The 18,441-nt window shown below is 32.1% G+C and overlaps 1 protein-coding gene across 1 annotated transcript in view; it reads right to left on the bottom strand.

Annotated features, from left to right (window-relative positions):
• Nucleotides 1–3,304: 3,304 nt before the first annotated feature.
• LOC147079884 (protein SCAI) overlaps nucleotides 3,305–18,441 on the bottom strand; it is a 51,304-nt gene continuing 36,167 nt past the window's right edge. Inside the window, exons 4-8 of the mRNA XM_085945750.1 lie at nucleotides 11,296–11,552; nucleotides 9,907–10,098; nucleotides 7,992–8,234; nucleotides 5,463–5,633; nucleotides 3,305–3,549 (exon numbers count right to left, since the gene is read on the bottom strand). Coding sequence (XP_085801876.1) covers nucleotides 3,305–3,549; nucleotides 5,463–5,633; nucleotides 7,992–8,234; nucleotides 9,907–10,098; nucleotides 11,296–11,552 — 1,108 coding nt within the window. The remainder of the gene's footprint in view (nucleotides 3,550–5,462; nucleotides 5,634–7,991; nucleotides 8,235–9,906; nucleotides 10,099–11,295; nucleotides 11,553–18,441) is intronic.

The raw sequence follows: 18,441 nt of genomic DNA, 5'->3' as shown, positions 1-18,441 counted from the left end.
TTTTTTTTCGATCAGTAAAAAAGGTATTGAAAATTGATTTTCTTAAAATCTAGCTTTTTTGTCAACGACAGTTAGCAACACTGCTAGGCATGGCGCGCCGCTGGTTGTGCACTACTAATTTAAACGACTCGACCATTTTTCGCAAGAATCTATCACCGTTGTATTTAACATTAAATATTTCAACCAAATTTATTTTATTGTATTACAATGCTGTTAGATGGCGTGTTGAATTTCACAAAATGGTTCAAAAATAAAATCATTTTAAAGTTTATAAGATTCGGCACGCAGTAAAATAAATCAGGCGTAATTGACTGTATGAGAAATATCTACTCTTATATATTATGCATGTTATATTTTAATTGGGGAGATTTGAAAGGGTTAAAATAGACGAAAATAATAGTAAGCTAATTATATTGGGTCCTATACACTGTACAATCCACAAGGATAAGCGAAAATAAGCAAGTCGCGCATTATAATAAAAATAGTACTAAACATGTTCATCGATAGATAGACATTTAATATTAATTTATTATATTAGTTTTACAAAAATCATTAATTAAGTAGGCACTGAGAATTATGAAGAATAAAAAATTAAAAAAAAAAATACTATCGAAGATTTTGCTTACAGTGACATCTACAATTTGACGTATAAAGCTTACCAAAATAAATGAATATCATTGAAATAAAATGACTGTCAGGTTAATATAACTGATTTGAAGATGAGATTGCAACATTATTATTTTGTAAGTCTGTGTTTTCTTTGTGTCATATAATTTTATCGATGACATTTTCTTCAGTGGAAAACTGCGTCATCCATGAGGAAAAAAATTGAGTCATTAAATATGTTGCTTCCTGTGTACACCGTCACGTAGCGCTGTATGCAATTTTGGATTTTTTTATTTGTCATTTACTCAAATAGCAATTCTATAGTGGTCCGCAATCATCGCAATACATTAGTTCATTTTAATGTCGTATAGAAGACAAAATCACGCAACTAAGGAAATATAAATAAAAAATAACGAACAATATGAATGATAACCAAAATACATACTAAAACTAAAATTTGATTTAATTTATTGTATTAAATTCATGAAAATTCCGTTCGGCAATTTTTTTTTCGGGTAAAACCATGTAAATGGAAATAATTGTCAACTTCACAGACGGTTATTCCAAGGGATTGCAATACCGAATAAAAATACTAATACCGGTATTTCGGAATTTCCTATTGAATACCGGTATATACCAGTATTCGTGAAATCTATTATGAAAAAAACAGAAGTATATACCAATAAAAATATAGATACAAAAATCGTAAACCAGTAAAGTTATGTTAAACTATTTATGTTAATTAATCCGTTTTGCTTCCACTTTCAATAAAGAATATGCATTTCGGTATTGTCTGATTTTTGAAACCGGTATTTCGGTTTCGGTATGTGAAATACCGGTATTGAAATCCCTAGTTAATACTTGTGAAAAAAGTTTTTTTTTTAAAGTGATGCAATTGTATATATCTAAATAAATAAATCTATATTGAATACAAATATACTTAAATACATATCTGTGGGTCTATTCTATGCTTATCGACCGCTAAAGTGATAAAGTGAAAAATATTATCAAACTTAAGGTAGGTTTGTATCAAAATATTAGCACTTATTGTAACAATTACACGAAGCCGGTTTTTATTGTTGCAATAAGTGCTATATTTTAACAGCACCTATCTTGCTGCTGTTAAAATATCGCACTTATTGCAACAATAAAAACCGGCTTCGTGTAATTGTTACAATAAGTGCTAATATTTTGATACAAACCTACCCTAAGTTTGATACTATTTATCAATTTAGTGTTCGATAAGTATAGAATAGACCCACTGATGTGAGATTATGTAGATAATAAATAGTTGTTATGGGTCGATACTGGCAGATAATGATTGAGTGTAGAAAATTGAAAATAAGGCTTAAACATTCAGATTTCAACCACAAAACCATGTATCTACATGGTAAACATAACGTGAAAAAAAGAAATCCTACATAATATATTGATGTATTGGACATATTATTTCGTATGATAGTGTGAGAATTTTTATATATTTAGTATCCAACATAAATACATAAAACAAGACGGTAGAGAAGCAAACGATCTGCTTTCATAAAGGATACAATTTCAGGAGACTGTGAGGTCAAAAATACTGTCATGAAGAAGCAAGCTCTTGATAATATAGAAAAACATAATAAGGATGGTGCCTAGCTCTGATTAATGAAAATAATTTAACAGTCCTCGGAAGAAAAATATTGCGAAGAATCTTTGGTAGAAAATTGTGAACTGGGCATTCTAATGAAACACTAAACAATTAGTAAATTATTGTTATTTGCAAAGAGCACGATTTCAGAGGAAGTTTGATGACAGGACACCTATAGGGAGAGGAAGAATAATGTGGATTAACCGTGTGGAGGAAGTCTCGAGCAAGGCGGGAAAGTCTGTAAACTGGTGAGGACTGGCGAAGAATGGGAGTGAGTGAAGGGTGCTTATGGACGAGGCCAAATCTAAAACCTGTGATGTAGTGCCGAGGCAGAAAAAAATTCCTTCACAAAACATTATTGTCAGCTTATTATTTTATATTTAAAACATTGAAATGGGTTAACGCAAAAATTGTTACATTTTACTTACCCTTAAGTATTTCAAGTCGATTTTTAACAGTTAACATTTACTGACGACTTACCTACATAATTTTACCTAAAGGTACAGTGAAAACAGTGCTGTTAAATGTTTTTTAAAGGTAATTTTATACAAAAAAATGAATAGTGTAGTATAATTTAACTACGAAAAGGTGGGTGCAGGGAGGAAAAATGTTATAAACACCCATTCTCTGAATCCAAATACCAACGTTGATTTTTTCAAAATGCATATAATTCACTTATTACGGCTTACTAATAACTTAATGATTGTTAATCTAAATATTCATGTCATGATGAGCAATTTTGAAAATATCAATGTGGTCATTTAAAATAAATCGCAAAGTACAAGTGTGACAGTATGAATCTACAAAAATAGTGGATTCATATCTCTAGTATGAAAAGAATACCGCGTGTTTAATCATTCGCATTGATAACCCGTATGTTCAACTTATTTTTAATATATCTATAGATACTTATTAGAAAGGGTTTTTTCGAAATGTTATATTATGTAGTTAATATATTTCGCATTGCCAGCTTAAAATAAGATAATAATAACAACCGACCCTATGACGAGCATGGCGTGGTCCTCAAATTGTTTCTTGAACGGTTAAAACGTCTATCTAGCTGTGACGTCACTCCGGCTGGGAAGATTCGTGAAAGTGGGAGCTAACGTCGAGATGAGCAGCCAGGTCCAAAACCAGACCAGAGAGAGCGGGGTGGTGCAGGAGATCCGACTCCGGGAGGGCAGGGGAAGCTCTTGGCCTCTGCTGCCTCCCGCGGAAACCTCGGTGCAGTCTTAGCACCACGTCGCAGAACACAAAGCGCACCATCACCAGCCGAAGAAAGTCATCGCCGAAGAACTGCATGTACGACAGCTCTGGAAGTAAGGAAAAACAACATTGAAATCAAATCTAGGGTCAACTCTCTGGTACTCTAGTATCAATTAACTACGCATGTTTAGCAGCAATAGCAAATGGTTTAATGGATCACTTTAGAGTCGCATACGTAAGATATTATGTATCACTTTAAGGTAGCACAATATATTAATGATTACAATTAATAAATGAGTTGTATAGAATCAAAAGTAACCCTATTCATATTTCAATATTTGAACTATTCATGAAAGACCTCGTTCATGTTTTAAGTGCCTAATAATTAATCATATATTTTTACAAATCAACCCTTTCTTAAAGACGTACAATTTAATCTTTAAACCAAAGCGACACACTTGACCCTCTGCCATACTTCCATGGCACATCTAGCGTCAACAAAATAATAATTCGGCATGACACTACCAAGTAAATTTCTATTAAAAGACTGAGCTAATATCAGGTTATTTTTTAGGGTTTAGGACATAGATTGTTAGGGAATATCGTGCCTTGTTATTAATTATAGTAGTGATAAAATTTTTTAAATTTTGGCGGCACACTAGGAGGATATTCGAGGTATTCCGGTTGAAAAACAATATGCTAGTATTAAAAACTCGTTTTTATTACCCACTGGAATTATGAATAGTTTGTATTTTATATAACTCAAATATAAATAATGCTTTAAAAAAAATACTATCTTAAATTTTATGTCTAGTAGGTAGGATATAGTATAGTTTATACATAATAATATATGATTTTTTACAACATAATTAGTAAAAGAACAGCCAGCCATTACATGTATTATAATATAATATAGTAACACTCGCTAATGCTTGTAAATTATTTAATAATATAAAGAAATACGCAAGCAAGAAAATAAAATCGCTTCAAGTATAAGATATTAAATATAGACTATAATGGGCACATAATAAAGAGATGGTTTATAAACATAATTGCATCATGATTTTCAGTATTTATATATAAAAAAACAATTGAAATTGAAAACTAAGAATTTAAGCAGGATGAACGAATCACGCATGGCAAAAAAGTGTCGCCCTACCGCATGGAAGATGGATTAATATTATGGATCCAATTAAAACAATACAGGTGTCTAAAGCTGGATGGATGCCATTTAAAGTAGGAATTCTTGGAGGTGGATTCTGGAGGAAGTCAAAATCCATACAAGGTTGTAAATTCAGAAAAATTAATTGAATAGCATTGTATATTAGACATTTTTAATAATAATTAGCTATTTTGTTGGTCATAAAATTAACAATATAATATATTACTATTACATGTAATGATTATATTTGGTGTAACGGTATTCTTTCTTTTTTAACATCATAATAGGCTACGAGGACCGATTACAGTAGTGGAGGAGTAGCAGTGAAACAATCATAAGAAACATGCACGCTAAAGAAAAGCACTTGTTCCTCACTGGGAATCGAGCACGGATCCCCCGATATAAGAACCCTGTGCTTTACGCACTGGACTATAAGGGTTGCAATTTTAAAAACATATCACAACTATTTGTGTATAGTATGTTTTTATTGCAGTAAAATTTATTTATAGTAACTTTTATGATATATTATAAACTATTAGTAATTATTAAAATTATGTATTTCATTCGAATGGTTGGTAGAATACGACACCAATGTAATTTTTATTAAAACCTCATAAATAAATGTTTTTTTTTTAATTGATAATGGCTTTATATAGTAAAAGTAAGAAAAGCTCGGGTATAATAATAGTTCGCCCATATGTATGGCAGGTATTCAATGAAAGGAAATGTACTATTTTGGTCTAAAAAATTGTTCATTCACCATATTGTGTAGTTAACGGTATAAGTTGTCAGCCATTCGCTCAATAGGCACGTGGGAAAAGGGAGGGGCAGGAAGAACCTTACCTTGGTCGTATTCGCCCATTCTGCATCGAGTGAAAAGCCTAGAAGCCTCGGTGACGAATCTGTCGATGTACGATTGACAACGCTCCCAGTGATGTATTGGGACATTTGTTAGGTTACAGCAGAAACAGAATGCCGTAAGGGGAGAGTGAAGAAACAGCGTGAAGAGGCTTCCATTGTGTTGTTGATCTACGGAAATAAATACCACGAAACTGGTTTTTAGGCACGACTTATGAGGAAATATTTTTTGTTACACACACTTGTGTACATGAGGTTTTGAAATTATAAATTACTGTCATATAAATACGTACCTAATCAAGTAATAAACTTTCTCTCGTATACTATTCATTTTCATTTAATTCATTTCAATTCATTTATTTTTTAACATATTGTGGACATTACAAATTATAAGTTTAAGACGTTCACAACATGACATTTAGAAACAAAGATATATAAATATAACAGTATTACATAAAAAAAGAGATATATCAGTAGATGAATTAGATAGGTACAAGGAAGTACACCGGATGAGCTAAGCAGACCCTATTTTAAGATTTTATAAAACAACATCCACCTAAACTCATTCTCACGTAGGTGGAATATATCAACACCCGAAGCAATTTCGTTGAACATAGTTATCACTCTCCCAATTGGCATTACCAGTGGCAGGTTGGTTCTGCACCTTGGGAGAATAAACAACTGGTGGTCTCTATTTCTAAGATAGTTATCAGGGACACACAGGTCAACACTGCCCAGAATGGCAGAGTTCTCATTTATACCTTGTATAAGTCGAAAAAAATACGTAGCTAAATAAAGATTTCTTCTAAATTGCAGACTGCAGTATGTAAGCATGCCTAAGAGAAAGTCAGTTGGATAAAGCCACGGATAGTATCCATACAACCTCAAGTAAAGGAGTCTCAAGAATTTCTTCTGTACCCTCTCCACCATAAGGCCATACTTCAACTGGTACGGTGCCCAAACAATAGACCCACTCTCAAGTCTGCTTCGAAGTTATAATACGTTATAATAAGTTACAAGTTATAATACTTTAATGTTTTTTTATTTTAATAATTAATACTATAATATTTTGTTATCTTCTTATTCTCTGACACCATGTTGGTGGCCTCAAGTTAACTCATCGGTCATCCGCTTTCCCTCAACAGTAAATTATACCCCACCCCAACTCTATAGATCATCAAAGTTACCAAAATCATTGTCTTCCGCACTCGTTTCGACATTAGTTAAACAAAAAATTGTCAATATAATTTCCGACACAGTAAATTAACTTTATTTGCCCCACACCCACGATGGATTACCAGTAACGCGTCGGCTTATAATGTTGTGGTTCCTGGGTATGACAAATTCACATATTATTATTGTTTTTTCAATTAATGTTTGGAAGCAGAGTATACCTACACCTAATAGATAAATATAAAATTCTGTTAATACAACCTCTATTCTGTGGAGGCCCATTATGCTCCTCTTTATATCGAACATGGTAATGAAATGTAATATTATTATTATTATTTTATCAGCTATTAGCATTTCGTCAGCTTAATGCAGAACTATTCTAACTGACTTACAGAGCCGTTCCTTGAATTATCCTATTTACGTTATTTATTATTTATATAGACACATTTATATATCATTATTTTCATCAATAGTGCTACTTAAATATTATATACCTATACATTTTTTTCAAATGTGAGTTAGTATAGTTCTAGCTGACGATTTGCTTTAAAAAAAAACAGGAAGAAGGGGAGAATTTTACAAATACCAATGATCCTGGATTCAGACGAATAATAATTAAGTGTTAAGTTTTTATCTGCTGTATTAACATTCACCTCGTGCTCAGTGGGTGTTGATTGTAATTTCTTAACTGATTTAGAATCGGCATTAAGAGGAAAGCCGGATAAATTTTGGTGTTAGAGATGGTCAGTGATGTAGCTAGGCAAAGTGCCGCCCTTAAGCAAACATATAATGCCGTTTCCTTTTATTTATAGTTTCAAATCACCTGAAAATCCAAAAGGTTCCTAAGTAGTAGGTATTTACCCATTTATGATTTATTTTCAGCTGTCTTTAAATTGATAAATACACGAACCATCTTTAAATTGACATAAGTACACACCATCTGAGAATTGGAGCATTTCCACGAAACCAAATCTTAAACAGTGATAGTATAAGGTACGTGGAGGTCTATAGCACTGAAAGGTTTGTAAGCATCCTTGTGAAAAGTTCTCTGTGCGATAAATCGCTATTACAATATTACGTATGTTATGTTGTTATTTTTTTTTTGATTCGATTTGATATTTTTTCAACTAATATGTCAATATTTTCATTGTATCTTTGATTGAAAACCATCAAAGCTCTCAAATGTTGTAATTTTTGTATTCGTTTCGTTATTCCTCGCTCTTTATAATGTGCCTTCTATATGCAACGAATGTCCTGCCTATCTCACAGGACGTCACTGAGAGTGTTATATTCAAAAATGTATAGACAATAAGAGGAAAATAAAAATATTTAATACATATCAATAAATTCATTTACCTTGAAACACTGGAGGTATATCCTGCGGAGACATCAACGTAACCAGAGGCTGGCCAAAATATCTAGGAATATGTTGAAACACAAAAGAATTGTCAGAGTCTACGATTATAAAGAGTGGTCTTCTAGTAAAAGGATAGAGGTCTCCAGGATGCAGGCAGTGCATTTCTTTCAGATGCATTCCTTTTTTGCCGTGCTCTACTTCCCTGCGACTGTTTGTTATAACTCCACCCAAATCATATCCCACTAGAAAACAAATTAAACTGCATTAGTATCAACGAATTCGGACTGTATAAAAGGAATCTTATACACTATTCAATTATTAATATAATAATAATATGACATTTCAATACATTTTGTGGCGGGAATCGGATTCCTGTAACCCCAATATTAACTTTTCACGTACAATCAGTCACGACTTATATATAACATGATTTCGTAATGTTATGAGATTTCACAACATTACTAATTAATATTATTTCACAATAATTTCAACATATTATTCCATAGTCCGCCGGTGAATAAATAGCGGATCATAATTGATTGGACATGTCACTCGATCACAAGTTTCCGTTACACATCGCACCGAATAGTTGTTATATTTATTATATTGCATCGATTGTACTCATGTAGTCATTTGAAAGAGTAAATAAATTCTTGCCTTCTCTATTATCACGAACAACTATTACCGTCTTTCATCTGCAATACCTATCATCCGCCGAACCAGAATACGACACATTTATCGAAAGAATGAAACATAGTAAAGTTTGTAAACTGAACGTACATTAACACTACAAAGTTGGCACTTACGATTTCTCAATTCAAGCAATGTTAGTCACTTTTTTAATTCAGTATGCATTTATAGATTCGAACGATTTAATAGAATTTTTAAATTAATTAAGAATGCTGAAATGCTATGACCGATTTTCAGTTCATGTGATTGGCAAGTAAATATCATGGTAGAGAATATCGTCGGTGTTTTGTAAAAAGGACGAATCAACCATTTTGGCGAAATCGAGATTTTAATGAAAATACAATATGTACCCCACTAGCTTTGTTGTGTAAAAACGGCGAATTTTTATCTCTACAGAAAAGTACTTAAAAACGATAAACGACTAAAATTAAATCAATTAAAATTACGAAATAAAAAGCAAATGTGACATATTAGGTCTTTTAAAATATTATATAATAATACCTATTATAATGACAGTATTCTTTCTAAGCTTTATTATAAACTTATTAGATATTTATAATCATCTACAGGTAAAAAACAAATAAATGTCAAAAGTTAAAAATCCTCCTCCTGTAAAGTAGCATTTTGGTTAATTCGCCCTTTTTACAAAACACCAACGATATGTGAAGTCGTCTTTAAATGAACCTATAATGCGCGTCACTTATAGCTAACATAACGAGTAGAACAGAGGGTCTCTGTTGGCTTCACTTTAATATGCTTAGGTAACATCTATAATACTCGTATTACCGAAGAATGTTTTCTTGAATATATTTTGATTAGTAGCCATTCATTTTACTTTACAGACGGCTCTCGACTTTTGCACGTAATTAGTTCCTGAAAATGTGTTCGAATTTTGAATGTTCGACAGTAGAGAGATCTTGAGAGAGTTGCATCATTTACGTTTTTTTCTGTGTTTATAATTAATTTAACTGTTATTTCTTTAATTCATATTCATATTTATGAGCAATATGTTTGGTATAATTCACCGCGACCCGGAGAATCATTAAACCACATTAATTCGTATTCGGTTTACGTTGTGAAGTATGAAGTTTATTAAAATGCACTTAAAATATTTTTTTATATTCTTATTTTTTAAATTTATAAAATTTTTAGTACATATAATAATTATTATTAAATACATGTAAAAGGCGATGAGTAAATAAGAAACACTGGTTATATACGTACTGTCTTCTGGATGCTTTGTAGTCGAAAAACAGCCATCAGCAGATATATATAGAAGAAGAGCACCATTCAAAGGAAGTTCTTTAAAACCACTTGCTAAGAATACTAGAATTTGGCTTAAAGATGGTTTGTATAGTAAATACTTGTGGGGGTTGTCTCTCTTCCCGGGTCTGTCCCCATTTTCCATTGCATATCCTAGTAGAAATAATAAAATACACTATTACAAACCAAACTGTCAAGATAATGGTAGGAATGGTGAATAATATCGTGTTATTTATATTGTAATGTTTCTTAAAGACATACGTTTTGAGTTGAAAGAAAAACATTAATGCAATTGAAGGTATGTTATGTATTACTCATCAGCAACACCTTCTTGGCTACGTGTTAAAACCGTGAACTAACATGCTCCTCCCATTTTTAACCGCATTTCCATTATAAACTAACAAGCTCCTCCCATTTAGTAGACAACAGCGCCTAGATGCGTAGCCAAGAAGATGTTGCAGAAGAGTACGTATACATAATTTAAATTTGAATAATTGAAACGACCTATTGGTCTACAACCAAGATGTGGTCAAAGAGAGGTGAAGCTCGTCATGACCATATAAATACTGAGAAATAAATTTGCTCATATTGTTTTTCAAATTATATTGTAGACTGCGGCTTCTATATCGAGACACACGTCACCGTGGTCGTTTCTGGAACTAAAACCGTTGCAATACCGCCGGCATGCAAAAAGCGCGTGATGTAATACTGTCATCGCATATTTATAATATATGGATTATTAACCATGTCCTTGGTTTTTCGTACAAGGTGGTTGTTAGTAATTTGATCAATCACAAACACCCAGGCTTTGAGAAAATCACGTAAATATACTTTCGATTTGGGTCGATTGGAATCGAACTCAGAGCTCCCGGATGAAAGATCAACGTATTATGCGGCTTAATACAGTGACATGACGTAGATGTCAATAAATAGAAGGCGCACAGTAGGTTCAGTTTTTATCGAATTTAATATTAAAGCTGGTAAGCTCAAGTTTGTAACAGTCTCATGAACAATTAGCCACGTTCTGGTAATTGCTATATTTCATAATATTGTGTTTTGATTACACACCCTTGCAGATATTGAACTAAAGTGGTGATGGTGGTAACTTAGAGTGATGGAGAATTCTTAGTAGAGTATATTTAAGAAATTTTAAAAGCTATTTACAATTAATATAATATCTGCCTAAAACCATGTTATGCTAGAAACTGCCCTACAAAAAAAATAACAATATTATTACTTTTTTTTCCACGCTCTATTTATATTGAATAACAATTGACTACCGTCATGGTTATTTGTAATTTTCTTGGAGTTTCCAGTCATGATTGCTACAGAAATTATTATTAAATTTACCTTTGGTCGAAGGCATTCCTGGGTGAAAGCCTCCAGGAATTCTTGCTGGAAGCGATAACGGAGCTGGTGAAGTGTCGTAAAGGTGGTTGTAGTCGTCCTGTGGCTCTCTCTCTAAAGTCTGGAGCATTCGGAACATGTCCATAGTCAACTCGGAAAACTTGACTTGGTCCGTGCAGCTACCGATTATCAGGATCTCTTGCAGAGTGAGGGTCATCATTTGTGATCTCTCAACTGGCGGAGTTGTAAGAGGACTTAACCTGAAATAGAAAGAAAGCATATCGAACTTTCGTAAAACTCAAGTAAACATATATGAGAATGAAGCATTTTGAAATGGATAAATTACAATTCAATAAGAAATATAGATCGTAACTAAAAAATAGCCGAATATGGATGTTACCGACTTTGAAACTGATAGTTATATATTATGTATTTTTAGTTATTCTGGAATATTTAATTGTTTTTTTTTATTTTCTTCACGTGAATACGTGTATTAAATAAGGCTCTAAGTACCAAAAAGTAGTATTGCCTGTAGTTACAAAATACCGAGTCATTGCAGTAAAATTTCATGAAGCAGACCTTTTGAAAAATGTAGTTTTACAGTGTGAAGCAATCACGGCAGCTTCTATAATTTTAGGTATTAAGAACTCGCAAGTGTCAACACACCATCGTCAGCTATTTTATATTGAATGCCGTTGACCACTGCAGTGCTACTTACACCATTATAAATAAAACACGCAACGGACTTACAACGTCGACAGGTTTAATTATTTTGCTGTGTTTTTTTGACTTGCTTAAGGCACTTAGACTATAGTTGAAGTTATTGGCGTTGGTATGTAGAATATTTTTCTATAAAAATGTCAGTTTTTATTATTTTGGTACTTAGCGCCTTAAATCATACACGTATTCACGTTATGTTTTCTTTTCATACCACTAAAATATAATATTGTTCTCGTTGTAAAATGTAATCGAGGTCGTATTCTATTCTAGTGAAATGTTATATTACCAGAAATTGATCATTTTAAAATTTAAATAGTGGGAAAAAATAATATTTGCTATGTTATTAGGAAATTACTTTTTTTCATATTAAAATTATAGTATCCAATCGTAATCCTTTTCTATCGTTTATACTGTCATTATGGAGTTAATAGTATTAAAATGACATAGCGACGTATATAGGTATTACAGAAACTGTGTTGGAGACTCAGATATGACCCTTTCGTGGTGTTTTGTAATATCGTTAATAATGCCCCTACGACATCAATTGAAAGAAAATTACTGCAATGCATTATTATTGAAATTATATACGTATCTTCATACTTTTCAACTTTACTGATGAAATATAAATGCACAACTCTGTCGTATGCAGGGGCGTACTGCGGCACGAGCTTTAAGGGATACACCATAGGGGTAGGGAAGGGCTGTGATCGAAATATCTCGTCACGAGGATTCTCGAGAAATAATGATAAAAGATGATTTTTAAAAAAGAAATTTCGACAAATCAATCATCAAGAAGAATATCTACATACCTACTGTGAAACTGTCATTCAGAAATAATAAGTAAAAAAATAACAGAATTAGAATAGTAACAAATTAGGCTACTGACTAATATTTTAAAATATATGTAAAGAAAATCTAAAAAAAACGGTGTGTGTACTTACGTACGCGCGTTAGAAGTTATACTTCTTTGGCGTAACAAAACAAAATAAGCCGTTACCTGAGTCTATTAATAATACAGTGGATTAGGTTGATAAAAACGTACGCGATTCATCTGTGTCTCATATAGCACATGATAATTGTAATTTAATTATTGTGTGTGGACCAAAACTCATCTTTGCTATACAGCGGTTATTATCGATTCAGAAGTGCCTATGATGAATTAATAAAAAAACAAATTTTAATATATTTTTTCATACACAATTCACAAAATTTATTTATTTATTGATATATAATTGTGCTCATAAATATAGCCTCAAATCTTGATACACAATCTTTACAATGAAAAATAAATATACATTCCAATATAAATAAAGTTTTATGAATATAAATTGACAGTGTAGAATATTACTCCCCAAAAATTATTTGTTTATTAACATATATATTTATTATAACACAATATTGGTTATATTTACAACACGTGCTGTTTACTTGGTTGTATTGAATGACTAACCAAATGACACTATGCGCATGCGCATGTAGCCCTAAGACCGAAATGAATATAATCGTAATAATATATAATGTGATCCATCGGCGCGCGCAACTTCGTCACACACCAAAAACACATTCTGATCTGTTTTCCCAAAAGTTGAGAAATCACGAGCTCTACTCACAAGCACCTGCCAGTTTGAGAGCATCCATTATTGATAATTATGCTATTCCAGCAGTTTAATAAAATCAAAAGTATACTAATATATTATTATAACTATCCGTTAATGAATACAGGTAGAAAACTATTCTCAAGTAATAGATACAAATAAACGACCTTTATGAATAGAAGTACATCACTCATTATTGTCTATATTTTTGGATTGCATACCGCTTTATTATATGTGATTAATTTAATTTTAATAATAGTAATTGACGTGACCGGAGAAAAGAGCTTCCCTAAAATGAAACATAGAGAACGACACGGTTACAAAAACCAAATTGCTCTAATGGAAAATGAAAAAGATATTTTCGCAATTGAGGTGTCTATTTTCAAATATTGAACAGGTACCGTTTACAATTCGGAAGCGTCAGTGATTGATTTCAAAGTTAGTTTCAATTTATTATATTTCGAAATCAGAAAAATCTGTCAATTTTCATTAGCCGACCAGTCTATAATTGTAACAAATATAAATGCAATCAAATTGGACATATGGTGACGTCGAAATTTCTTTATATATTTTTAATATCTATCTATCAGTTTGTTGTGAGTGTTTAAACATACTTTTTTTGTCTACTTTTGGCAGGATTTAGAAGTTATACATCATTAAATACTAAATAGTGTATTGTATTATATTATATCATATTACATTATATATTATGGAAGTAGGCTGCTTTTGTGGTCACCCAGGGCCTCCGGGTTCGATCCCGGTGAAGTTACAATAAATTTTTGCCGTTTTCTCAAAGTCTGGATGTTTAAAACATCACTGTTTCGCTTCTACTACTGTACTACTGTCATTGGGCTTCATGGCCTGTGGTATTGTTAAAAAGAATATAATATTATGCATATTACATGAATATTTTCTATATAATAATCGGTTATAGTTTTTATAAATTCGATTCAAATACAGGAAAAGCAAAGGAAATGTTTGAATTTTAATTGTAAAAATACATTTTTTTCCTTTCTTTCGAAAATACGACTAATGTCTTTTCACAGTATGCGAAGTCCACGAAATTCTTATTAACGGCTATTGTCTTGATCCGACCCTGCCTGTAAAATAATAAAAAAATGCTACATAACATTGTCATAAAAAATCGATAACTTTGTCACTTTTTAATTCAACTCTATAATGGAGAATAATACTATAGTAGGCCAGTGGCGCACCCAGGATTTAATATTGGGGGGGGCCCAAGGAGGAGAATGTAAATTAGTCCCATAGGCTCTTTTTCTTCTTCACAACCTAATTTCTCGTTGTCTATTGCACTCGGTGTACCTACACCATGGTCCCTACATCCTGAAACGGGCCCTCAGGCTAGGATATTTGGCGGGCCCCCTACCTACCGCTAAGATTAAAGGCAGTGTGAAACACTACATTAATGTTTTTCAAATTGTGTTTTAGTTCAAATTAAGGGTACTTATATAGTGAATTATTGGCGATTTTCAATACATCCACTTTAATAATGGAGCTGTCGAGTATCGACACATAATATTCAAAAAATATATTGCACAATTATATAAGTAATTGAAAATGTTCATGGCCATGAAGTACAATAGCGCCGCAGGCGACTTTTTTTACTATTAAAGCTAATTTATGATGTGTGTTTATCTCACTTATCTCGTCAACCCGACACGCTGGGCCCCCAGGCTAGAGCCCTGTCAGCCCTCCCCAGCCATGATCTACACCACTCCGGAATTCGGGTGGACACCGAGAATTTTTTGATAGTTTCATTAGGGATTGGGTTTCTAAAAAAACCTGACATTAGTGTTTCGAAATTTTTGTGTTAGAAATTAAAATCTAAGAAATTAAGGGTGCTGGAGAATTACAAATCATTTTTTTGCCAGTGTTTTTATTTGTCTAAGCCCAAAGGTTTATTGGCTTTCAATTTCAATGGTTAAAATCATTCTGATAATTTTCATGTTTGGGGGGTGTTAGGGCCCCTTGCCCCCCCGCCCCTGGGTGTGCCACTGTAACCACCTCACTTCAGCGTGAAAAAGCAAACATTTGTACTTAGCTTCCATAGAAATGCAAAGTTTTTTTAAAAATGTCTGTTTTTAAAGGTCTGGATTTGATGAAATTTACCATATTGGTCTAGTACAGGTTTTAGCACTGCGGTAATGTTTTCGAAACTATAGATTACCTGTGTAAATAAAACAGTGCGTAGATATAATGTTAGGGTTTCTTGTCTTTGCGAGGGTAACAAATCCTTTAAATGAGCCTAACATTGATGGAGCACCATCCATACAAATTCCTCCATGATATTTTAGATTGTTCTAAATATGAAGAAATATAATCAAAAACATCTTGTCATGTCGTACGCTCGGTGGGTTCTTTGCAGCATAGATATTGATCCACTATTTTGTTTTCATTTATGAAACGAAAACCTGTGAGGCCAACGGTAGACGCGTGCGATCGATTCGGCAACATCGAAATCACATTAGATCTTTCATCGGCTTTCATAATTTCACGAAGGACTTTTTCGGTTTTCGCTATTTCGCGGATTTTCTGCTTTTATCATTATTTTCGGGGTGCATTATTTTCGGTAGTGTTCCCAAATGGTATTCCGTGGATTTATCTATATTGTTAAATAATTCCCTTGAATTCTTGATTTGTCGGACCTCATATCATATTATCGATCGTTATCATACTATGAACCACTGGTCGCGACCCCCTCTTGTGGTAGCCAAGTAGCATTCGACCCTTCGATATTGGATAAATAACCATTTTTATTTTTCTAGAAACACTAAAACTAATTGTAATATAAAATGATACACGTGAATTATTATCATGTAGTTACGTATATCATTCTTTCATCATACTTCATATTTTTTATGTTAATTTTAAGTTAAAGTAGTATAGCGCCACATGCGATTTTTTTTATAATATAACTAATTTCTGGTGTGTGTTTATCTCACAGAGCCGCCACGCCGGGCCCTCTTAAGCCCGGGCCCCCAGGCTGTAGCCCTGTCAGCCCATGATGGTGGGTGTAGTCGTACTTTTCGCCGAATTTTTATCGTCGATTTTGGGTTTTTTAATAGTGAAGTTCCAAAATATTAATTGAAAATGGAAAAAAAAGTATTTATTTATAATATAAATATATGTATATTTATATTGCATTTAACTTATAGGTACACAAACCTACCCAACAGAACACAGCCTAATTTCTCGTTTATCGGACTTTTGTCTATTGCACTCGGTGTACACCACTCCGGAATTCGGGTGGACACCGAGAATTTTTTGACATTTCCATTAGAGATTGAGTTTCTAAAAAAACCCGACATTAGTGTTAGAAATTAAAATTTAAGAAATTTTTCTAGAGGGTGCTGGAGAATTTCAAATCATTTTTTTTGCCATTTTTTATTTGTCTAATCTATCGGCTTTCAATTTCAATGTTTTTGGGGGGGGCCAAGGCCCCTTGGCCCCCCCCCCTGGGTGCGCTACTGTAGTAGGCATAGATTAGGCCTGGGAAACTACGTACAAGTTTTTTATGGAGCCGCGAGCTTTAATTATTGTATTTTTAAAAAAAGTTTCCTTTTTCTACATTTAACATCTTTCTAAAAATAAAATTTGAATATACTTGAATTGCACCTTCAACAAGAAATCTGCAAATTTTACTCTCTTAATTAGGGACAATTCAAACAACTTACAGATTCTGCTAGAAAAATGTTGGTTATTTTTGGATACTATGTGAACAAACATTTTCAATTATGAATATAAATAAAATCTCTATACGATCAAGCATAACCTATGAACATTTACAAGCAGTTTTAAGAATCCAGACATAATTATTTTAGCTACCTATAACTTAAGGCGATATCTCTATCTACCAGAGGCACCTTGCGGTAAAATACGAAGCTTGCAATTTGAGACATTTTTTTGATAATTAACAATTTAAACTGTATTTAGTAATTAATAAATATGTATCTGAAAACAATAAAAAGATTTTTTTATTTTAAACGAAAGTTAAACTTACAATTATTGTAAAAAAAATTATAAAATGTGAATTTATCAAAGGATCCCATCTTATTATTACATATATTTTATGGTCATATTTATTATTTAAGGGGGATGCTTATACTATCAGAGGCGAAAAGAGGCACCTAACGGAAAAATACGAAGCTTGCAATTTGAGATTTTTTTTGATAATTTACAATTTCAACTGTAGCAATTAATAAATATGTATCGGAAAACACTAAAAAGATTTAAATTTTTTTTTAAATTTAAAGATAAACTGGCAATTGTAAAACAATGTAATTAAATGTGAATTCGTTGCAGGGTCAAATCTTATTATTACATTATATTTTATGGCCATATATATTATTAAAATTTAGTTTATTAAGTTTTAAATTGTTTGTCGTTTAGATTTTTGACTAATTCATCGTTTTAATATTTTTTATATATATTTTAAAAAACATCGATTTTTATAAAAATATAAATGTGTATGATTTTTGATATTTATATCAAATTTTATTTTAGGCATGGTCACAATATTGAAGCTCGAGTTGATATAAATAAAAAGGATTTCAAGTTATACATATTTATATTTTTATAAAAATCGATGTTTTTAAAAATAAATATAAAAAATATTAAAACGATGAATTAGTCAAAAATCTAAATGACAGAAAATCTAAAACTTAATAAACTAAATTTTAATGATAATTATGACCATAAAATATAATGCAATAATAAGATTTGACCCTGCAACGAATTCACATTTTATTACATTTTTTACAATTGTAAGTTTATCTTTAAGTTTAAAAAAAAATAAAAAAATCTTTTTATTGTT

The sequence above is a fragment of the Rhyacophila brunnea genome, unplaced genomic scaffold (genome assembly GCF_057557595.1).
Source record: "Rhyacophila brunnea isolate RB1 unplaced genomic scaffold, BYU_Rbru_1.0 scaffold_1, whole genome shotgun sequence".
Lineage (NCBI taxonomy): Eukaryota > Metazoa > Arthropoda > Insecta > Trichoptera > Rhyacophilidae > Rhyacophila > Rhyacophila brunnea.
This window is presented reverse-complemented; position numbering and strand designations above follow the sequence as displayed.